Source organism: Mesoplodon densirostris, chromosome 7, assembly GCF_025265405.1.
Source record: "Mesoplodon densirostris isolate mMesDen1 chromosome 7, mMesDen1 primary haplotype, whole genome shotgun sequence".
Classification (NCBI taxonomy): Eukaryota; Metazoa; Chordata; class Mammalia; order Artiodactyla; family Ziphiidae; genus Mesoplodon; species Mesoplodon densirostris.
This window is the reverse complement of record NC_082667.1, coordinates 104843251-104867249: the sequence shown is the minus strand read 5'-3', so window position 1 is coordinate 104867249 and position 23999 is coordinate 104843251. Positions and strand designations below refer to the sequence as shown.

The 23999-nt window shown below is 46.0% G+C and overlaps 1 protein-coding gene across 1 annotated transcript; it reads right to left on the bottom strand.

Annotated features, from left to right (window-relative positions):
• Positions 1–10496: 10496 nt before the first annotated feature.
• On the bottom strand, positions 10497–19752 carry POU2AF3 (POU class 2 homeobox associating factor 3). Its single transcript, XM_060105245.1, is given in 9 exon segments — positions 10497–10868; positions 12255–12484; positions 13889–13943; positions 17874–17968; positions 18457–18560; positions 18664–19204; positions 19478–19562; positions 19565–19617; positions 19620–19752. Coding segments are annotated over 9 exon segments (1668 nt in total).
• Between the last annotated feature and the right edge of the window lie 4247 nt (positions 19753–23999).

The window sequence follows — 23999 nt, the reverse complement described above, 5'->3', positions numbered from 1 at the left end:
TCTCTTTGAGCATCTACCTCTTCTTCCTGGCTTTTGCGGTGGGTCGTTCCCTTTTCTGGGAGGAGTCAGGAGGCATCCCACAGTGGATGTGCTAGCACCCTCATGCTTGTTCTCTTTTCTCTCTCTTTTTTTTTTTTTCTTTGCAGTACGCGAGCCTCTCACTGTTGTGGCCTCTCGCGTTGTGGAGCACAGGCTCCGGACGCACAGGCTCAGCGACCATGGCTCATGGGCCCAGCCGCTCCGCGGCATGTGGGATCTTCCCGGACCGGGGCACGAACCCGCGTCCCCTGCATCGGCAGGCAGACTCTCAACCACTGCGCCACCAGGGAAGCCCTCTCCTTCTTCTTAATCAGCACTTGAGACATGCTAGGAATAGAGTCCTTGCTTTCTCCTTCTCTCCCTCGCCTCCCCTCACTCTCACTCTCTTGCTCTCTCCCTTCTTCTTTTAACCTTTTCTGTTCCTCTTCTTCTTTTCTCTGTTTTCCCAGCCTTTCCCCTTCCTTGTTTGGATGCATTGATTTGGTCCCTACCCCTGACAATGTTGCCCCCTTAACAGAAGCATGGGCTCCCTGAGGCCAGGGACCACGGACTGAACTTGCACCCCGATCTGGCATATGCAAGGACTGTCTTGAAACATTTGTCAGTGTGGTTCTCAGTGAGGCTGTGTCCTTCCTGGCCTGTGACTCCACTGCAGAGAGCAAGGCAGGAGTGCCGCCTTCACTCCCCAAGCCCTCCTGGGCTACTTTCCTGGGCTGTGGCTCTGTTGGGGCAGATTTAGTAGCTGATGGTGGCTTGTCTCTGCCCTGGGTGGCGTGTCCTGTCCTCAGCCCAGTGTCAGTCCTCAGCTGCTGTCTCCACTGCACAGACTCTTTTTTAGCAGCAGAAAAGGTCTTGGACAGCAACTAGGAGAGTCTAAAGTTCCCTGTTCTCTGCATTTCTTTATTCCTCTACTGGCAACAGGAATCCTTAGTGGCTGGAAAAACCAAAAAATATCTGAGCTGTAAGTGTCTGACCCAATCTGTCTGAAAAAATAACACAAAATAAAAAAATGAATTTGTTCAACTCTACTTGTAAGATATTACTGCAGACAAGCATATATCATTATCCAAGTTTAAGGGTGAAATCTTGGCTTTTCATGGCTAGAGACTGACCAAAATTCAGAGGTGCATGAGAGTTGGGGTCAGGAAATATCCATGGAAGGTTTAATTGAAACCTTAAGGTAAATAGCTAACTGCCAGGAACCCGGTTAGCTGCTTCATGTACATTCTCACTGAGTCTGCAAACAATCCTAGGAGGCAAGCAAGTGTTATTTTTATGCCTATTTTACACATGAAAAAGCTGAAGCTTAGGAAGGGTTAAGTAGTTTAGACAAACTTATGTGCCTGGAGATTCAAACCTGGGGTGACTCTGGTTGGTGCTTATGTTCTTAGCTCCTGTATTGTACTGCCTCCAAAAGGAAGTATAGTGTCAAGTTTGGAAAGCCTTCAGGCCCTGAAGTGAGGCTATCCAATCGATAATGAACTCTCATATTAATAAGTCATCACAAGAGGATTATGATGCTTGCCTCTGTTTTATATGTTTGGGTCCATTAGACTAGCCCTAACATGTATATTCTTTACTTCTGGACACCATTACTACAATTTGTGTAGCTGCCACCAGGTGAATAAGTATCTTGGTCCCTTGCTACTCAGAGTGTGGCTGAGCAAGGCACTGAAAATACCTAGATGAGTTTATGAACTCCATAAACACATAGGTTTGGTCCCAGACGACCAGAAGTGTCAGCCTCAGCTGGGAGCCTGCTAGAAATGCAGGATCTCAGACCCACCCGACCTGCCCAAGCTCAGTCTCCACTCTAATGAGAGCCCCCAGTGACCCAGGTGCATGTGAAGAGAGTTGGGCTCACAGCCTTGGCCTATGGCTACGTTACCTAAGCAGTTGGATTTTTCTCAAGAGTAGAAGACAGAGCTAATTGATTCATAATTCAGTCCACCCATTTTTCTAAAGGAACACAACTTTTTATTATTTAAAAAATATTTAACCAATTATGATGTAACTGATAACCATGACTAGCTCATAAGAACTAACCATTTAAAAACATTTCTGTTGAACAGTGACATTTACCTGAATCTAAATACCTGGGCACACCTCAAGTACTTCATTCACTGAACATCACCTGTTCTCATTCTATCACCTAGAGACTTTCTGAGTCACTCCACAGGATGAGATCCTTGAAAATCACTCAACAAAAGCATTTAGCCACCTGTGTGCACTTATTAGAGAAAAGAACAAAGATAGCCACCACTTATTAAGTACTTCTACTTGGGGTCAATACACGTTACTCATATTTCTATCATTTTTTTTGGTGTGGTACTTCAATTTGCATCTCTTCTGATTTATTTTATAGAAGAGAATTTCATATAATATTGTGAGTTTTTGTTGACAGGGGCTATCTTAGTCACCTTTCCACCTGCAGAGTGCCTGGTGCAGTGTTTTATATAGGGTAGTTGCCCAATAAATGTCTTTTGAATGTGGGACAGCCCAGAAACTCCAAGCTTTTCCCAAGGATGCTTCTTAAAGGAGCCTTTTGATTTTTCTTTAGGACATTAAAAATAATAGTTCCATGGCATCATTTGAAACAGAGTTGTACTGGAGCAGTTTCTTTGCAGAGGCCATGATAATATCTGATCAAATTCTCTTAGCTCCTTTTCTGTTCTGTACCATGTTTTACCCCACAGCTTTCCATTTCAGCATTTTGTTGTTAGTCAAAGATGCTCTCATTCTGCTGATGGGTAGCGCTGACTTGTCCATGGATGAAGAGTGGGTCAGTAGTGTGAACCTCAGGAGAATTCTGTTCTAGAAGCACCTAGGGCCTTTCCTAGGGAAAGGAGGTCATAGGCTATGGAATTAGACAGATTTAGGTTTGAGTTATGCTCCTTTAACTTATTGGCTTGGCATTTGACTCAACCTTTCTGAATTTTAGTTTTCTCATCTATAAAATGGGATAACAATACCTACCTTATTGGCTGGTTTGGGGGACCAAATGAGATAGTGGCAGGTAGGTGACCTGGCAGAAACAAAGTAACTGGGTATCTCTACCTGCAGGGGTGACCAGCTGAAATCAGCAAAACCATGATTTTCTCCTGAAGTGCAGAGAGAGCAGAAAAACCAGATAGTTAGGGAAATCTTTTCCAAAGGAAGGAATGTGACTCTTCTCAGACCCCTGTAACACTGATGATGCTCTCACAATCCCCATCCTCTCCAAGACAGGATGACCTCTTGTCTCAATGTCTTAGAGAATTTGGAAAGGTCTTGGATGCTCTGGCCATGCAATGTGACCCAACTTCCTGAGCTCTTTTTTTTAAATGGAAGTATAATTGACCTAGAACGCTGTTATTCCCAGGTGCACAAATAGTGATTCTGTTTCTATACATTACAAATGATCACCACCATAAGTCTAGTTACCATCTGTCACCATACAAAGTTATTACAATGTTATTGACTATATTTCTCATGTTGTACATTGCATCCCCTGGACTGTATGAGCTCCTTTTGATCAATGCAAAAACCGCCCCCCCAAAACAAAATAGTATTCCATAAGTTGTTCCCAGGACAAAACCAATTTTTAAGAGTTTTTCTGAATGAGTAGGTTTTACTCCATTGATTTATGTGCTTTGGTCACCAAATTGTAGCCCAGAGAGGTTAAGGCTCTTGTCCAATATCACAGAGGAAATAAGTGGTAGAACCAGGAATCAAACCCAGGTCTGTCTTGCTCGAAAGATTGTAAGTCTGGGTTGTATTGCTTTGTGCCTGGGGAGCTGGATTCCCACTCCCCTTGTCTGCTGCAGGAAGGAGACAGACAGAAGCCAATGCTCCTTTCTTCCGTTGCAGGGGTGGGAAAGAACACAGAGGCTCAGGCTCCGCTTGGCTACCCAGATGAGGAGGCTCATTTCGTCCTCCCCAGGTGACCTCCTCCAGGTGATCAGCCAGGTCTGTAGGGGGTGGGGTGGGGGCCCTCCTCCAGCCATTCCCACCGCGGGGAGAGGAAGCCTCAGGAAAGGGCAGCCAAGCCCATCGTAGCTTTGATCCTTCCTGCAAAACATTGGGAACACAGAGAAAACTTCAGCCTTTTCATTTTCTTATTCACAAAGCTCGGTGAGTGAGTGATTAAAACTCTTGAAGAAGAACTTGAAAGAAGCCACAGGGAGACTGCCCTGCAGTCTGAGTCTACCTCTGCTTGCTGAGCCTGTGGCAGAGAACAAGTTGCTTGGACAAGCCTGGCCCCTCAGACCCAGCTCAAACTGGCTTCAGCTGGCATGTGCCGGACAGGAGAGAGGAGAGCCGGGGAAAGGGGCCCCCGAGGTTCTCATCTGCCACACCCATCTCTGCAATCCCTCAACCCGCTGTGCTGCCCTGAGGCCAGAATCCAGTTAAAGTTTAGATGGATGTCCTGGCTGTGTTTTTCTGTCTCAGGTAAAGGGTGGCACGGAGAGAGATTGACTCAGGCAGAGGAGGTGCTCAGGCTGGACCCATCTCACCCACATGAGGCCACCTTCCATGCCCTCCCCCGGCTGTGCCGTGTCTGGTGGACAGAACAGTTCCATCAAACTGTGGAACGTCTCTGTGTAGGAGCAGGCTACTACAGAAGGAGGAAACATTCCTGTGGCTTCCTCAGGCCAAAATGCACATAAAAGGGAGACACAGAGCCCCAGAGAGAGTAGGTGATCGCCTCCACCACCTGGCTCAATGCTTCAGTGGAGATGGGGAGACTGGTCCCCAGAGAGCATGGCAGGAGGTCATCTGAACAAGGCTGACTATGTGTCCCAGCCACTGAAAGTCCCTTTGCGACATGAAGCAAGTAAAGGAGCCTCATAGAGAAAAGGTCAAAGGATATGAGAATGTCCACATGATGCCAGGCCTGAAGTCCCTCCAGGCCACAATTCTCTGATAATAATAATCAAGGGAGGGAGGTTTTCTGTTGGCCAGGACCTATGCTTTTTATGAAACTTTAAAAAATGTCTTTCAATAACCTTATGAGGTTTGAAGGGCTACCAGAGGATGGATTTTCTGTTTGTCCCTCAAGGGGACCTAAGCAGTTAGGCACGTGTCCCTTCTACCTCTCGCTCCCCCTCTCCATCAGCTCTTTCTCAGTAGCTCATTGTGGACCTGTAACAGCTTTATGTGCAGTAAAGAACTTCCCTCCTGAAAGACAGTCGTGTGCTCGGACAAGTCACCTTGCCCCTCTGGACTCAGTTTCCTCACTTGTGGAATGAGGGTTGGTTGGACAAAACCACTGGTTCTCAACCCTGTCTCTGCATTAGGATCTTCTGGGGAAGTTCTTAAAACATACGAATGCTTATTTCATAGACACACACACACATCTATGACACATAAATGCATGCATGTGAAAAGGGTGAAAACTGCATAAGATCTGTAGTCTAGTTAATAGCATTGTACCAATGTCACCTTCCTGATTTTGCTATTGTACTGTAGTTATTTAAGATGTCAGTCACCAGTGAGGGCAGCTCTGTGAAGGGTACATAGGACTTTAAGTACTAATTTTGCAACTTCCTGTAATTTTAAAGTACGGAGTTAAAAAAATCCTAATCCCCAAGTTCTACCCCAGAGATTGTGATTCATTAGTCTGGGGCTTGGATGGCTATGTTTTTTTAAAACCTCCTTGGTGATTGTAATTCGCAGCCAGGGTTGAGGACTCCTGAAGTAGACGATGTCTGGGTCCCTTTCCAGCCCTGAAATATTATCAGCCAAATTAATCTCAACCCCTTCCTGAAACTATTTAAATGTTCAACTTGTAGGGGTAATTTTTTAAAGTTTATTACCCACTGTGTAAAGGCGTTCTTTTATTTGTCCTAAAGTTACCCCTTGTCTGTTAGCCTCTTTCATTTCCAAGCACTGTCATCCTCTAGCTGGATCTTGGAATTGCTGCTACTAATTGATGCCCTTTCCTTGTGATACCCTTGCCACCACTCACTGGCTGCAGGTCATTTCTTATTCACCTGGGCCACAAGCCCCTGCATTAGATGCTGCCAACTCCGCACGGGTCTCAGCAGATAGGGGTGAATCGGGCAGGCTTCCCTTTAAAGTCTCTTCACTTTATTCTCTGGACTTCCACCCAAAGCCCTATGGGGAACCAGACTTTCCTGAGCCACTGGGGGGTAACCAGTAGGAATTATAATGTGGGAAGGGGAGGATTCAGACATAATGCTGAATGGGACTGTGCTCACCGTCTGGAAGAAAACCACGTCAAACTTAAACCTCTCACGGGGAGCACACTTAAGGATGTGCCCCTGTTCTTATGCTAGATCGTCTGCCCTCTGACAAACTGTCTTTTCAGAGAGCACTTCCTTCCTTTCACAACCACAGTGAAATTGTTACCCTATCCACCTTTAGGAAAAGTGTCACCTATCGACAAATTGATCTCTTCCGGTCATCAGAGCAATCCTAGGACTTGAGTAGCCCCCAGCAGAGCTCGTCTCAAAATCTGACTTATTCGACTATGAATTACGCAGAGGGAGGGAAGTGGGCCTCGATAGGACAGCCCCATGTGAGCTTGGACAGGTTTAGTCCTGACAGGTTAAAAGTGAATATCTCTTCTTTCCTGCTGATCACCCAGGTGGCAATGAATGAATGTCTCTTTCTCTGTCTCTGTCTCTGTCTCTCTCTCTCTCTCTCTCTCTCACACACACACACACACACATTTTCCAAGACCCAACTGCATGTTCTTTATCTATATGAAGCAAGAGAAACTGTTTTCTAAATGGATGCAGATTGCTGCCTTCAATGAGTTTGAAGCTTCATTACTGTGCAGAGCTGTGTCCACTCAGATTTGTTCATCTTCCAGCTCCTACATCTTGCCCAGAGGCCTATTGGAGCAGAAGAAACGGGTCTACTTTCCCTGCCTTTTAAAGCACGGAGCCACCTAGTCCCGAATCCCCCCTCCATTGCCACACTAAAATCTAGTCACTCGGGCTTTGTGATACCCCCCACCCGGGACCAAATCTTGTTTCTTAGGCAGGGCATCCCCATCCCCTTCGCTGTGAGAGGAAGGGAGGCAGTGTGAGGGTTAATTTTCCTGAGCAGCCCTGCCACCATTGTGCAGGCATCACAGAGGGTTTGAGGATTTAGAAACGATTGTAAGTCTGTGTTTATTTTAGTCTATTATAGTCACAGTTTTCATTGGCTTTGATTCGAGCTCATTGTAGCCTTCATCTTTCTGGAATGAATAATGATTTTAAAAAACAATTTCTATCAAAAAGTAGCACTGCACCCCCTCCCTCCCCATTCCTGCCCTGGCCCCATCATTCCAGTTATCCTTATCTGTGCCTTGCTTTCTGATGTCCACCTGCAGTCTTAGGCAAGCTGCCAAATGTCACCGCTCTGGCCCATTGCTTGAGGTAATAGTTTCCAAATGTTTACTGCTTTAAACTTTGTCTCATCTTATCTCTCTCAGGCTCCAAGGCTTGACTCCTAATGTAAATTTCCCAAGAATTTGAAAATCAGTCCACTCCCATCCTCCCCGTTTTAGATTTTTAAAATCACACCCTCTTTTAAACTTTTGACTGGAGTTTGAAGGCATGTAATCCATCTTGCACACAGTAAGCACTTGATATTTTGTTTTATTGATCTCTCTAATGGTTCTGAATAACAAAATGATTCATTCATTTAAATTTCCATTTTTAATCTTATTAAATGCCTCTGAGGTATGAGGAACTGGTTACAGATATACATGTACAGATACATATATGACTTTTAAGGCAAAAGATCAAGTTCCAAATAGATTATGCCTCCAGGTCTAATGCATGGAAAGTATACTGAGACCATTGGAAGTTCTGACTGTGGCATCAGATAACCTGAATTGGAGAACACTGATCCCGACTTATAGGTTGTGTGACCTCGGGCAAGTTATTTCATCTCTCGAAGCAGCAGTTTTATCATTGAGAAAAATGAGAACCATAATAGTATCTATCGGGTGTGCTTGTTTGAGGATTAAATGAGATAATGTTCACGTCCCTGGCCCATAGAAAGAGCTTAGTCCATGTAAGGTATTATTATTGTGCTTCTAGGTTCTACAAGGGAACAATCCAGACATTGAATACATCAGTGTTTTTCAAGTGTTTTTCAGAAGCAGCTTAGGTACATTTAACAATGCAGATGCCTGGGCCCCACCACCGGGTTACTGATCATGCTTTCTCGCACTGAGGTGTAGGCACCTGTATTTTACCCAGCTTCCCAGGCATTTGTTGATGAGAAGCCTTCTAGGTTGTCCCACTGCTGCTGCGGGGCTCCCGAGCTGTTGTTTGAGCTGCAGTGGTAAGAGACTGGGTGGGCTGTGATAGACTTTGTAATGTGCCAGGTGATCTGTTGCCCCAAATTTCTGCAAAGGTCTTAAGGACCATTTTAAGGTTGGAGATATTCATCATAATGCACAGTAGCGATATTAGCTATTGTCTCACATTTTTAAATGCATCTTTTTCCACGCCAGATTTAAGGAAAACCTCAGGGGCATGTGAAGAAAGAACAAGAAACGGGGAGGTAGGAAGTGCTCTCTGTTTGTTAGAGCTGCAAGATCACCTATTCAGAAGGCAGAGGATAGAAGTGGGGAATAAAAAAAAAAGAATGGCATCCAGGAAAGAGAGATTTTGCCAACCACTGGACATCTATGGGTTCTCTGCTCTTTGTCCCTTTGGGACAGCTGCTGGGGGTGGGGTGCAGGGTGTGCAGGGGCTTTGGGCTGTGTGAACAGACGTTTGTTGACAATAGGCCAGTTTCAGTTTAGTTCAAAACTATTAAAAATTTAGTTTTATTGGTGTCTCAGAAAGGCAGTAATTGTTCTGTTCCCCTGGCATATCTATTCCATGAGACAGGTTGTAACTTGTCTTGTTTTCCCAAGCCTTAGCAGAGTCTCCAGTGAGGGAACAATCAGACGGTGTCAATTTGAAAGCAAATCTGTCTCCTGATCAAAAGAAACCCACTGAGATAGCAGTTTGTCACCTTCTTCCCCTCCGTCCCCAGAGTGGGGGACTCTAGCAGCTCTTGTGCTTGGCATCTTTGTATCCTGTGGACAGCTCGACCTGTCTGGGGAGCTCTGACTATTGGTAGTCAGCTGGGAACGCAGCTTTGTGTGTACAGGGGTTTAATGGAGGATGATTCCACAGGTTCCTGAACAGCCTTTCACAAATGGCGACAAACTTTTCACCAGTGGAGAGTAGGAAGCACCACTTTGTGTTTTTCAGACCCAAGTTCAGGCACTTATTGGCTGGGTGACATTGGGCAGGTGACAACTTCTCTGAGCCTCAGACTCCTCATTTTGCTACCAATGTGTTGCGAAGATTAAATGAAAGAATTAAATGTGTGAGAAAACCCTTAGACAATTCTGGCACACAGGAAGGGCTCAGAAAATGGTAGCTGTGGCCAGTACCAATGGTACCAGTATTGCTGCCACTGTGATGAACCCCAAGATGAGGAAAATGTCCCCCAGACCTCACAGCAGGGATGAAGTCCTGTGCCCTAACGCCCTCTGCAAACAGGATTTAACAGTATAGTCTAGCACAGATGGCTTAAGTAACTCCTCTTCAGCTTGAAAGACAGTTGGCCTTGTTCAAATAGATCAATCAGAGGAAGTTCAGTTGTAAACAACATGGTCAATCCTACAAATCAATCTGTAAACACGAGTGATGCATATTTAAAGACCTAAAGCAAAAATCCAGAAATAGAAGGTAACAAAGAATTCTAACCTTTTTGGTACATCAACTGCATGGTAGCTCTCAAGAGAAAGATCAAGTATTTGCCCCGAAAGTTTACAAAAAAGGATTTTGGAAATGAAAAAGAATTATCTACTGGTTAACAGTGCTGTAGCTAAGATGTGCTTTTTGGTCATATTAACCTTCCACTGACTACTGATAGATATGAGAAACTAATGATTCATAAATGTCTTTCTCTGATGTTGCCCCAAGACATACACTCTCATCTAGTCGTGAGGCTGACTGTCCCTCTTCAGCCATCATAGCTGTGTCTACCCTCCATCTCCATGGGAGCCAAGGCACCTCACGATATTAAAATAATTTTCGATCCATGAACAAGTGAGATTAAATACTGAAGAGTAATTAGTGATTTCCAGAATTAGTTGGTATTACTCAAATCAACTGGGGAATGAGTATGGGAAAATAAAAAAAATAAGCCAACTTTTAATAATACAAAATTATTTATTAGTTAAAAAATTATAATTTGTTCGTTACACAGAAAGTAAAATGAATATTCCCTACAACAATTTTAACTGTAAGCATACAAAGTAGGAGTGGCAGTATGACTGGGTCTGAATTTCATATTAATGCCTAAATTAGTGTCAGAAAATCAAAAATGGTGACATGTAAACTGTGCCTGTGATATTTTGTTAGCAGGTTGCATATTGTGAGTTGTCATCTAGAGGTGGTAAAAAAATAGATTTATGCATGCCATGTTCCAAACTAATGTAATTTCTATTAACTATAGCAGATGTCCCAGTTTGTTTCCCTCCTATAGAAATCACTGCTTGCTGCTGCTGAGGGAGTGAGGTTCACATAGTCTGTGCTGGGGTAAGAAAAACACTCTGAAGCTCTGAAGGTGTCCAAGTGTTCTGCCTCGCAGGATGCACAGCAGCAGACAGAGGCGGTGGCAGAGGAGAAGCAGTTGTACTGGGTGTGTGAGGGCAGGTGAGGGTAGGAGTAGTCTTCCGAGGGGTAGCCACAGTTTCTGGTGTCCAGAGAAGGGGGAGAGTTGTAATTCTCTGGAGTATATGAAGGTAGCTGAGCAGGAGAGTAACTGTAGTCTAAGGAACCAGAGAGAGTGGAGGAATCCGAAGGCCATCCTGGGGTCTAGAAGATGAAAACCAAGGAACAAAAAGCTTGATAAATTAGACAGAATTAAAGGAACTGAATAGAGTAGATTTATTAACTCAGAGTAAGAACATTAGGGAGGGAAAAAAAGAGAAAAGCACAACAAAACACCCAACCCAAGTCTGCAGAAGTAATTTTATTTGCTGGCTGGCGTGATTCCATGACACCGCATTCTATACTTACCTATTTCTTTCCCAACAATAAATTGCCTTGCTTCACTGGCTTTCTTTGTTATAAGCATACTTTAGAGCATGCTTTGTTCTTAAACCACAAAATCCCATTGTGCTTCATCACCTGCACATCAAATCCTGCTGTGTGCCACGATATAAGCTGCAGGTGGCACCCTGGATGTTTCTCCACACACTTGACTGTGGAGAACAAGGTGAACATACACAGGTAGAACCGAGATCCTCAATGAGCCAGTGTCTGGGAGACTCCAAGACTCGAAACTACTGTTACACACGCTAAAGTCTTGACCCCTGCGGAGAAAGGTACTTTCTGCTTCCTCTTAAGCAGGTCCACAATTGTTACTGAGAAAGCCTAACTTGGAAGCTGGAAGAGAAGTGAATGACTGGGGCCCTGTGTGCAGATCCTGTGGAGTTAATTTCTTATCCCCTTAAAATTTAGTCAGATACCTACACGGACTTTCGGCAAAACAAAAGAAAAAAGTATTTACATTAAAAAACTACTTTCTAAGGTTTAAAAAAAACTATATGAGTATCTAAAAGACATCTTCAACAACTGCTATCTACCAATGGACACCTTATTTCCATTTTAAGTGGTAACACATTTTCAAACATTTGAGGTCCATGAAGAACAGACAATCCAAACGTTTTCAACTATTAGGGCTTCATTTTTTTACCAACCATCTCAGACCCAAATGAGTTCTTGTGCCTGTACCAGACCAAAACAACCAGTTAGTAGAGCCAATTCAGTGCCAGAATAAAACAAAAAATCCCTTATCAGATGACAGTTTGTACTGTGTTGAAACAGCCTTAATTCTAATTTCTAAACTCAAAAATCCAAGGGCCATTGTTTAAATCAGTAATTTCAAAATGAGTAGATTTCTGAACTTTACAGTTTAAAAACATTAAATGAGTATTGCCAGGAAACCTCTTTTTATGGCCACACACCAAAGTACTTGGGCGTAGCCGACTTGGGAAATCATAATTACGCGTGTATCCAAAGGTTTTTGCCCTTCAGTGTGTGGCTATTTCTACCTCCATTGAGTTTTAAATGGTTCTTTGCTTGTTTCCTGGATGATTTTCTTGTTGATAGTGTTTTTATGATTTCTCACGAGATGATACAAACTCTCTGCCCCATAGTAAACAATAAGAGGTTTTGTAAAGAACAGAGATAAATTACCAGGCTCTGGTTAAAGCAGAAAGGGGCAGCCTGGAAGCTGTCTGGGAAATAGTGTGGAGTACTTTGCATGGAATTGGGCGAAGGGTCCGGGTGTGTCTCTGTCTGAAGGTAGGAATCAAATATCTGGTCGAGGAAGCCTGGATTTTCTTCACAAGAAACACAACTGGAAAATTCTCGGGGTTGGAAATAATTGGGTGTGGAAGGAATTGGTTCAGGCTCAAAATACTGTCCTAGAAGAAAAAGGAAAAGGAGAGATTTTTGTTTAAAAATTGCACTTACAGATTTGAATGGAGTTCTGTTCTATATTCTGAATATTTACTACCTCTAGGGGGAAAGGGGGCTTAAGAAGTTCGAGAAAAGTAAGCAGGCAGGCAATCTGGATTTTTTAGTTGCCTTAGAGAATTCAAGCCCACTGAAATGAATCTGGTTAATAATGTGAAAACTGGCTGTAAATGTGGCCTGGGAAAAGAAAACAATGGTGATCCCATTTCTGTCCAACTGTCACAGTCAAGCTCAAACTTCCCCTGTCCACTCTCTTAGACTATAAAGCACCAACACCCCACCCCTATCTGCAGTCCAAGTGACCCTCATCTCTTAGAAGTAACTTGTAGCGTTGTTTGAGACTTTAAGAAAACTTCTGATGCCATGGGAAATAATTCTCTTGATTTAGGGTTAACTGCTTTCCAAAAGTTTTCACACTTACTCAGTAACTTAAATTTTGAGGAGTATCACAAATGGCAATGCATATTATAAATAAAGAAACCAGGAATGTCTACAGATTAGTATTGCTCATTTTATATTACAAAAAGCAAAATGTTTCCTTAGTGAACATGTTACACATGATCATGGAATTAATATGTTAAATACCAAACAAGAATACTTCTGAAACCCCTCCCTTTTCCATTTCAGTATTAATAGGCCCCATTTCTGATTATTACCCTTAAATGCTCAAAGAAGATAGGTTTAGAGTGTGTCCATCAGAGGAACGACAGAACACTGGAGTTTCTGAAGTCTCGAGGCTCCTTTAAGGTTAAGTGGCACATTCAGTGGGGAGCTCCCATAGCACTGGTTTCCTTATATATGACCTCCTTAAACTCTGAGCCGTTGAGTGGCATAGGTAGGAGTGTTTATGTAATAGAGTTATTCATAATGGGCTGAGAAGACTTACACTTGTTTGAACTGCTTTCTGGGAAGAGAGAAAAGAAGGGGAGGGAAGCCCCTGTTGGCTAGAAACTAAGCGAAACAAGAGCAAAGGCATTGTTCTAGGACCTCGGGATGTTCTGTATTCCATCTAATAGTACACTAAAAAAGATAACAGGTTTCTGAAAACAATTCTGATCTTTTAATCGTGTTTAGTTACTTGGAGACGAGGACCTGGAACTAATGTGAAGAGCAAGCTCTTGGAGCAGAGTAGGTAGCAGGGAATAGACAGTTCAGAAATGAGGACAAAATGTTGCACTTGCTTCCTTGCTGGGCTTGTATTTGGAGTCACCATGCCTTTTTTCACCTTCTGATTGGTTGGATTCCAATTAAATGGTGGTGCCTATCTTAACCCCTGAATCAAGTACTGAAAGCCTTTCGAGATGGACTTTTGGAAGTGTTTTTGAGGGAACTGTAAGGCTGGCTTTACTGACCTGCAGAAGATGGTGGGACTGGGTCTGAAAGGTGGACACTGTTGCCTCCGGACAGCTGCCAAAGCAAGAAGATGACCACAAAGCAAAGTGAAATAAAAGTTCTTTAAAGGGAAAGCTAAGACATTTTGACGTGAACTGTGTTGCCTTCCGCTTAAGGTAAGCCAGCTTCTTTCTTCTGAAAAGAACTCACTGTTGTGAAATACAACCAATGTTATATCTTCTTCGGATTCAACTTTTAGTTTTGCTTGGGAATTTTTTTCTAATATCTCCCACTTAAATTATACAGGTTGTTAATTTTGATAAAAATTAATTTAAATGATTTTTTATATGACATAAATGAACAGTGCAAGAAAACACAGTAAATAGCCTTTCTATTAAACTATTTAATTTAAAATAAATAAGGATTAACATTTATTTAATCCCAACTATCCATAACTTAGTCAATCATTTTCCTCAAAATTTTCATATACTATCTGGCAGCTTAATCCTGGATAGCTAAAAATAGTCACATGCTCTTCCTAGCTATGAAATATTAAAATAGAAAATATTTTCTTAAAGTTGTGAACTGGAGTGAACTGGAGCCTATCTACATTCTAGTTAATGGCTGGGAAATATTTCACCTCTCGGTATGTTTTTTACTATTTTCTATAAAAGTTGCTTTTTTTTCACTATGATAGTTAAATACCTGAAGTTTATGAGACTGTTCCTTTTAACTATTCAAAGTAAAGCAGCCTGTGTCATCCAGTCAAATTGATAATTGTACTAACTGAGTAATTTAGGACTTCTTTTGTTTTTAGATTTCAGGTGGTGGCTTTAAAATTTAAAGGGACCAGCCTTGCTCTGAGAATCTGTGCTGGGAAGCAGAGCTCAGCATGCCTCTCTCCTGGTTTACAGGGTATACTCACTCCTGTACACTGAGCCGCTGGGAGCCTGCACAGTCAGCCGCTGCTGAAACAGGAGGTGGTGTTAATTTTGAAAACGATCCATGCTGTAATGTCATGAACCAGGAAGTTGGAATCCCTCACCAGTTCTTTATGCAAATATTTGGCTGCAGCTTAAGTTCAAGCACTTGCAAGGAGTGGGTTTTAAAAACTCGGCTTCAATGTAGAGCTCTGGTTAACCCCATTCCTCCCCCGGAATGGTCCATTTGTAGGCCTCCCCAGGTTATCTCCCTCAGGTATGTTTACAATACCCTACTTGATATTATCTTTCTAGTCATGGGTTCACTTTCTACTTTGCTGCAAGTATACAAAGTCTCCTCTCTCTTAGATTTCCAACAGCACAAAAATCCACAATCTACAATTTATAAAAATACATCAAGGCTGTTTAAAAAAATTAATGGTAGAAAAAGGGTAAATTATGTCTTTTGATAAGTACTAACTCCAGTTTCTCTTTATCCTAAAGGTAAAAGAGTTGTGTGTGCATGCATGTATGTGTGTAGGGCTGTTTGTAAATTGATCTGGCCAAAGTAAGTTTTTTAATCAAACTGACAAATCTGGAATACACATGTTTCTCCTGGCACTGAGACCCTAATATTTGTCTCAATCTATAACTTCCATTCAGGATTGCCTTCTTAAAATTTCAAATTGTGGATTCTACTCTGACTTTATAGCAAATTACGATAAATTTCTTCCTGCTTTATATATTTGATAAAGTTAAATCTTTCCTTGGCTTAATGTTTCCCAGAGGTATCCTTAAACCACTGAACAAATTGGAGATGATCTCTGTTAAACCAGAAGCAGGCACACACCATGCCCTGTTACCTGCCATCCCTGCCTACTGAGTATACCTCACAGCTCTCCTAGAATCCTGGATCCTTCTGATGGTTCCCAGTGAGAGATTTTACATTTGGCTATTGTAATTAAATCATCTCTGTGTTACTCCTCCATGTCTGTGAGGATCTGGGTGGATAAAATCTTCCAGGAGCAAAGCAGGGCTGGCTTTGCTCTGCATGTTCCTGAAAGGCACTGGCTCAGAAGTACTGCTTGATTATTTCTCAGGGAGGAATTCAGAAAATTCAGATAAGTCAGCCTGCTCCAGGAAACAGATACTGGTCAGATGCACAAGTGAAATGTTTCAGCCTTGCCTTCCTTCCAGCAGCTAGCTAACAGGGGAACAGTGGCCAAACCATCCTGTAAGAGGCCAAGAGTAATAAAATTGCCATGTGCAAGTGGGCAATTGCTGTGCAGGTTGCAGCTGGAGCAGAATTCTACCAGGTACCAAAGCTCCTTAACAAAAGATTACATTTTGTTAGGAATGTCTTGATGTTTTTTTTTTTTTTGGCACCAGCAGTATTTTGCAGTTCCCTTGTTCCTGGTTTTATTAATTTTATAATAATCTTTGACCTGAAGGGGTTGAGGCTATCAGACTCCTGCTCAGCACAGCTGGATCTGCAGAAAGATGAATTTTAAGAGCCAGTGCGTGGGAAGTTTCTTTAAATATTAAGAACAAGAAGATCTTAGTCCCACGTTTTGCTCTACCATTAGTGACTGTAAGGCTTTGACCTTTAGACATAATAGAGGCATACAGATCCCCGATCTACTTACCTCCCCTGGTTGTCATAAGAATTAAAAGAAATAGTGAGTGTGCAAAAGTGCTTTAAAAGAACCACTGGAAAACCCTGTACAAATGGAAGGAAGTTTTATGGTGTTAGCTGAAATTCTGCACATGGAGGTACTGACTTTACATCCAGCAAATGTAAAATTTGTGCTGTACATGCCATATCACAGCAAGCTCACACCAGAACTCTAAACTCTGAGCAAAGGATATGAATGAACATTACTGAATAGCTGGCTTTCAATCCCTGGTTGTACTTTTATTTTAGCTGCTTTTTGCAAATAATAATAATGATAGTTAACATGTATTGAGCACTTTCTAAGTGGAAAGCACCCTTCTAAGTGCTTATGTGCAGTGACATTTAATCCTCACGAAATCCCATTATCTCCAGTTTAAAGATGAGGAAACTGAGACTGAGTAACTTGCTCGAGGCTTCACGCCATGGAGGAGCTGAGGTCTGAACCCAGTCCATTGGTTCTAAAACCTGTGTTGATCACCCCTACGGCATCTACCTTTTCCCGAAAAGGCCCAGTTTCATGAAGTCGGGCATTGTACACAAACAGCACTGGACACAAAAACTGTTGTGCGACAGATGCCAGTAAGCTGGAGACAGGACCAGTCTTACCACTGGCAATATGAGCTCTATCCTTCATATCCGACATTCACACCCAAACCAACCCAAAGGCAACTGTGTGATCAAGGGCTCTCAGCAATGAATTGCCCTGTCTTGGAGGATAACCCCACCTAGTTTATTTGGGTCTGCTGCTGCCCTGAGCACTCTTGGTAGTACTTTCTACTTTAGGATGTACATAAAATGGCAGGGTACCCTTATGAGTGCCCAGATCAATCGCATGATAACTTGGAACTGCTCAAGGCTTCATTACATCTTAAGGAGTTTCTATATTTCAAGCTGTCTCCTCTGAGGCTACATGGCCCCTTTCAGCTGGGAAATTTCAGTGCCTGGTGATTTACAGATCAATGACCTCAGAGGCTGGGTTCCAGAAGAATGAGGTGGCGGGGAATGCTCCACGGAGATTCTCTCCTTGAAGGGCTCCCTAAAAGGAAGTTTCTGGGAGAGATTTTCTTTGCGTATGTGAGGGCACATACACTGTCTTCCTACAAAATAACAACCTACTTACCTGCTGGCTGCTTCTCTCCGTGTATTGGACCAACACGCTCTTATACTCAACTATGATCAGTGAGGGATGGGCTCCCCCAAATCTTGAGCTCCACAACATGCCCCAGCTGTTCTCTGTGGTTTTCTGCGGTGAACTGGGATGAAGGTGGGCACAGACGTTATAAGAACAGCTATGTATGGCCAGGCCTGGGGATGGTGACTGGGGCCTAGGGTGGCCTCCTACACCTTCCCAGACACAGGGCTGAATGAAGCTGAACACGAGTTGGGAAGAAGTGAAGGGTTTATGCTTACAGTTCCCCCCGAGGCTGCCTGGTGTGCCCTTCTCTGCTGCAGCAGCTCCTTCACTGTGATCTTCACCCGGACACCTTGATACACCTTAGGTTTTTCTGGGGAAAGGCAACTGAGTCAGTGGTCAAGTGTGAGGTTTGGGTGTCCGGCTGGGGTGTGTGGGGGTTCTTCTTTATAAACTATGGCACCTGAGGCCAGATCTCTAGGTCAGGAGAATGGAAAGAGAACGCTAAAAGACAGGTGGGAAAGAAACTCAAATTTCTCAAACTCGAAAGGATGAAGAGATACCGTGGGCAGGTTTCAGGGCCCCAGTGGAAACAGAACCTATGGAAATCTGTGGGGCTACCTGCCCCAGGCTGAGCCCTATCCCTAGGCCAGTAGCACAGGTTTTTCTGCTCAGGAATGTGGAGACCAGTCTAGGGGAGCTCACCCCTTGGCTAAGTTAGGGGAACCTAGGGTTCTGGTCTGGGAGAGGATGGAGACCTCTCCCAGACCAGAACCTGGGGAGGGGCTGGGCGTCGCCGCAGCTGACCTAGCCCACCCCACTCCCACGCCAGTGGAAGTTCTGAGTCCCTTCCTTCTCCGCCAGGCCAGACGTGGCTTCTGGGGAGCCTCTGACCTCTACGTGCCCTTGGTCTGGAAGCCAGCCCTGGGGCAAGCAGCGGACAGGTGGGTTTGGCCAACCTTGTCCTTGGGTCGGTGAGGGACTCGCCAGACTGACCCCGGTAAAGGGGCCAGGCCCGAGAACTCCCTCCCTCCCTCCCGTCTCTTTCTTCTGCCTTCTCTCCCTCACCCCCTTTCTCGCCTTTCCTGCGCTCCATCTTTTCCTCCTCCCTCCTTAGTCTCCGCTCCCGCTCGCTCTTCTTCCCGTCTCTCCCCACCCCCTCCCTTTCTGGGGCAGGCATTTCTCCGCGGCGCCCGAAGACTCCGAGTCGAGTCCGCGCAGCGCGAGCGGGGGAAGGCATGCGGGGCGGCCGAGGACTGCGCACTCGGCCGGGAGGCCGCCCTCCGGAAGGGGCCGCCCCTGGGGCTGGCGGGGCCGGGCCTGGGTGCCCGGCTTGCTGGAGAGGCCGAGCGCGCCCTAGGGGTCGGCGGGGAGGGCGTCCTGCGCGCCGGGAGCAGGGGCAGCCGCGGCCCCGGGCGGGCCCCGCGGAGCCGCGGTGAGTAGGTCGGGCCGGGCGGGCGTTTGCGGGCGGGGGTGGCCGCGGGATCCCAGGAGCGACTCCGGCCCTGACGTCGACCCTGGAGTGAGCGCGGGAGAGCCGCGCGGGGAGGGGCGGGCCGCGCGATCAGCCGGGGCGCCCGGCGACAGGGCCGGGCCGCCAGCGCCTCGCCTGGTCACTGCGGAGACAGCAGCAGGACATCTGGGAGCCCCCCGGGCCGGGTCCCGGGAGCTAGGGGTCTCCCCGGGAAAGGAGGTCGCGGTGTCCGTCGCCCAGACCCAAGGAATCCCGCGCCTGGCCCGCAGGGCCTGGGCGCCGCGCCCTCTCCGCGGTCCAGCGTCTCCCTGCGACTTCCTCGCCGCGTCCGCGGCCCCGCGGACAGCGGGTGCTGCCCGGGGTCCGCACAGGGACCGCCACGGCTCAGCTCTGTGCGGCCGGCTCAGCCGGCTTGAGTCCCGGGCTCACCGTGAGCCTCTAGCTCCCGCCGCCGCTGCTGGGCGCACAAAGTCCGCGCCGAGAAGTCCCAGGGTCACAACTATGGCCAAGTGAAAGGACCGGTGGTGGACCGGGGTATGCGGACGCCACAGCGGCCAACTGAGCCTGTGGGCCTCTGCCCTCGGGACCAGGCGTGGAGTGGGAGCGGCCACAGCGTGGCCCGTGCCCTCTCCGGATCCCCGGCTCCTACTTGCATGCCCTGACTTTGTGCCTCTCTGTTCCATGCAGGAAAAGCCGTGGAAATACACCCGGATCAAAACGCCCCTTACCCTCGTGACCCTACCCCAGGACAAGCAGCCGAGTTACCCGACATCGTGGTCAGCAGAAGCTGGGCTGGTGGCTGGATGCTGCAGCTGCAGGGACTCAGCGCCTAGGAGGGCTCCTGTGCAGGGGGAGAGGCAGAGATGCAACATTTTTAAAGTTTCACAAAGCATCCAGCTGCACCCAGGTTCCTGGAGCAGGAGACAAACAGAATTAATGTTTTATACCTTCGGGTATAGGTTTGAGTTTTTTCCCCCTCATGCCAAGTATTTAAAACCTCTAGAAACCCATGATTTGACAATCAATGATTGCGCGATACTTTCAATTTGAATATTCAAAGGCTTAACAAAATGGACTATCTTCTGCAGAAATCCTGCACACAGGCACCCCACAGAAAGTCCACAGAAACAGGGAGTGAGACCCCTTCGGGGCCTGACCCTTGCTTTTATTGTATTTTGAGCATTTTGCCCACCTTCCCACAGACAGAGCAGGAGTCCTCAAAGATGCTCTGTATTTCTGCCTCAAAGGCAGCTCTGGGAGCCTTGAGTGACTTAGGCTGCCCTTTATGACCACTTGAGCCAGGCTGGCCGGGCTGACTGATTTCCATCTCTTCAGTCTCTGTTTTAAGAGAAAATCTCAGGTTTTGGGGAGTGAACATGGCAGCCAGTAGGTCTGGCCTGGCAAGGAGTCACTCTGGGCCCAGGTTGCAGGCTGGAGGCCTGCAGAGGCCTCAGCTCTGCGCCTCATCTCCTTCTGGCCCCGCCTGGCCACGTGCTGGCTTCCCTCCCCTTTCTTCTGCTCTTTGTCTTTGCCCCAGACACTGGGGTTTCAGTACAGAATGCCTGCCTGTTAAGACCCTTTGCTCCTCCCCACAGAGCTGGGGATGCCTATGGGGCTTCACCCTCTGGAGAGTTTCTGAGGCTGGTGTTTTTTTCACTATGAAGTTCCCTTTTTTCTCCTCTTTATCCCTCTAGAGCCATCCCTGCCTTTTTGCTGCAGGAGCGTGTGTTGAGAGAAATGATAAGCTTGGCTTCTGCTCATTCTAGCTGAAAGGATGTGTATTTGTGTCAGGCCTTCACACTTTGGGTGAGAGGTGGGAGGGATATGAAGTCAACTGCGTCATTGGTCCAGGCCTAAGCCCCTCACAAATGACCAGGGATTGCGCTGGGTTAAGTTCTCCAACCACTTGCTGTACCTCTTCTGTGTGATTTGGAAGCTGAGAAGACAGGAGTGGTCCAGAGAGGGAGTGGGTGCCAGGCCAAATCCTCTCCTGGCTCCCAAGAGAGGGCAGGGTGGGGCTACCTTTCCAGATAAGCCAAGACATTTCCATGTTGCCAGGACAGGCAATGGTTATAGGCCTCTGTTCTTTGTTCTCTGAAATTCTCTGAAATGCAAGAAGTGGAGTTGAGCCCCTCAGGCCACCAGAAAAACACCCCAATGCCCTGGAATGTGTTGGATGCAGGAAGGAGCACACAGAAATGGAAGAAAGGGGCTCTAAGAGTGACAAGACACCAGGGTCTGTGATGGATCAGAGTTGCTTGGAAACTGAAGTTGTGTCTCTGGGGGGAGGGAATCAGGGCTGGGAACACTTGAGATGGCACCTGGCAGTAGGTGTGGTGTGTGTTTGTCCCCAGCCCAGCTGGAATCTGTCAGCTTCTGGAGCCTCTTTCTCCAAAGGCACTGAGCCTATGTCCTGAGTTTCCCTGATGTACCTCAGGACCAGACTCATGAGGAGGCGAAGGACACTGGGAGTTCAGAGAGCCCCTATTTCTTTCTCCCTGTCCTGCTATGTGTTCCTTCTGAAGGAACAGTGAGCAAAGCAGCATAGAATTAGGGACAGTCTCTTGTCCTCATAGCTTCTTCCATAACTTCTTTTCTCTTTTGTCCTCCTTTTTGTTTTATACTTATTTTTTGGTTTGCTTTAAAAAAATCTTCCTCTATGGCCTTTGTGTTTATTTTTTTCTGGGTTTCTTTCTTTTTGTCTCTCTCCTTGTCATTGCTTTCTATTTCTTACCTACATTGCTGTTTTTCTCCCCAGCTTTCTGTGTGTGTCTGTTTTCCCATGTTCTGGGGCGCTGTCTCATGTTTTCAGGCTTAGTGTCCTTCCTAACCTTTCCTTCCATGTGGAAGTGGACAAGAACGGCAGGAGGCCATTGAGTGCCCTTGGCAACATCACTGAAATTGATGCTGATGATTGGCTGCCCTTTGGAGAAGGCAGGCAGGGCTGAGTGAGAGGTGAGCTCCTTGGAAGTCACGGGCTCTGTAGAGACAGCAAAGACCTCTTTGTCCCTTCCTCCAGAAGCCTCTGCCCAAAGAAGGACAGCAGTTCTGGGGGCTTCTGCGTTGGCCCCTGCTGCTGGGATGGATGTTCCAGTGCTGTTGCTAGCCAGCAACTTCAGAAAACTGGGTTTCCTTAGGCCTGAGCCCTGATTTGAGAAAGAAGCCCCCCAGTTTTTAGCTCAACAATAAGGAGTTTCGTTCCCACTGTTTCTATAATTGCAGAACCCCAGCACAGGTATTTAAGAGCCACACGCCACACCTGCAGGGGTGAGGGAGGGTTCTTCTTAAATTGGGTACTGTGAACCCTCCTTGTGGGGCTGCGTGTGTCATGAGGCCTGGAACAACCGGCTCAGCTCTGAGGCCCCATGGAGTTGGATGTTCCTCATAGACTTTTTAGAGTTTGTCCTTTATTGAGTGTTTATTGCATGTCAGGCACTGTATGGTATAGCCTCCCCATGTCACAGATGAGGAAACAGGCTCAGAGGGGTGAGCAGCATGACCAAGATTACTGAGCACACACAGGATTGGGAATCAAACTTTGATAAATCAGATGCTAAACTTTTACTCTTTTTTTGTTTTTTTTGCGGTACGCCGGCCTCTCACTGTTGTGGCCTCTCCCGTTCCGGAGCACAGGCTCCGGATGCACAGGCTCAGCAGCCATGGCTCACGGGCCCAGCCGCTCCACGGCATGTGGGATCTTCCCGAACCGGGGCACGAACCCGTGTCCCCTGCATCGGCAGGCAGACTCTCAACCACTGCGCCACCAGGGAAGCCCTAAACCTTTACTCTTAATTAACATTGTTGTCTTCCTGATCTTTTATAGCAGAGGCTTTCAAACTTTTCGGACTTCAACCCACACAAGGAAATTCATTTTACATGTTCACATACTATATCTATAACAATATATGTTTACAAAACAAACTTTTCATGGAACAATGTACACCTATGCATAAGAGATATCCTGAAAATTTCTATTCCATCTTTTCCATCTCATTCTATTCATGAAAAAATCTATGTTGATTCGGAGTCGCTAATATAATTTAATGACCCACCAGTGCGTTGTGACTGACACTGGAAAATATTGCCTGTGAGACATGCAAACCCACTTGTCAGAGTTGTGCTTGTGGACAGCGTGTCCTGTCTGCTCTACTGTCGGGGTGTGTGGGGAGGCTGGGGCAGTGCAGATACTGACTGGAGAGTGGTCTGTAAACACTGGGGTCACCGGAACCCCAAGAAGAGGCTGACTGGAGGGGAGGGGAAGCTGCTAATTAGGCTAATGACAGTTTGTGTGTCTCAGACTGGAAACTCTTCTTTCTTGCTGGGGTCATGGTCACCTTCAAGGTGTTTGCCCTGAGGTCCTGATCATCTCTTTGGGGTTTTTAATAAGAGTGGAAAAAATGTTGTGGCCTTTAACAGGCTCACTTGCTTCAAAATATAACATAGGATCCAGATGTTTGGATGTTGGAAGGGATCTTTGAGGGACTAAGACACACTTGGAGTGTTTTTCCAACATCCCTGCTGGTCGTTGTCCGGCCCAGGCTCCCTCCGCCACTTGGCTGAGCTGCCAGCCCATAGAGGATGTGGGAGCTCACCGTGTGTCAGGACGCCTGTTCCCCTATTGGACTGCTTTAAATATAATGATTGTTGGCTGAGACAAAATCCAATGTGGTATATTAGCTGAGCACCATCTATGTACCAGGCCTGGTACCAAGCACCAGAAATACAGACTGATAGTCCTGCTTTCTGTCATCAGCTGCTTGCTGAGTAACATGGAATACCTGTTCTCCCATGTCCACACCACTGCTCCTTCATTACAGGTCTATTTGGCTCATTCATTTGTTCATTCATTCATTCATTCAACAAGCGTATACTGATGATCTTCTCTGACCAGGCCGAGGGCTAAGCCTGAAGAAGGTATCATGTCCCCTTC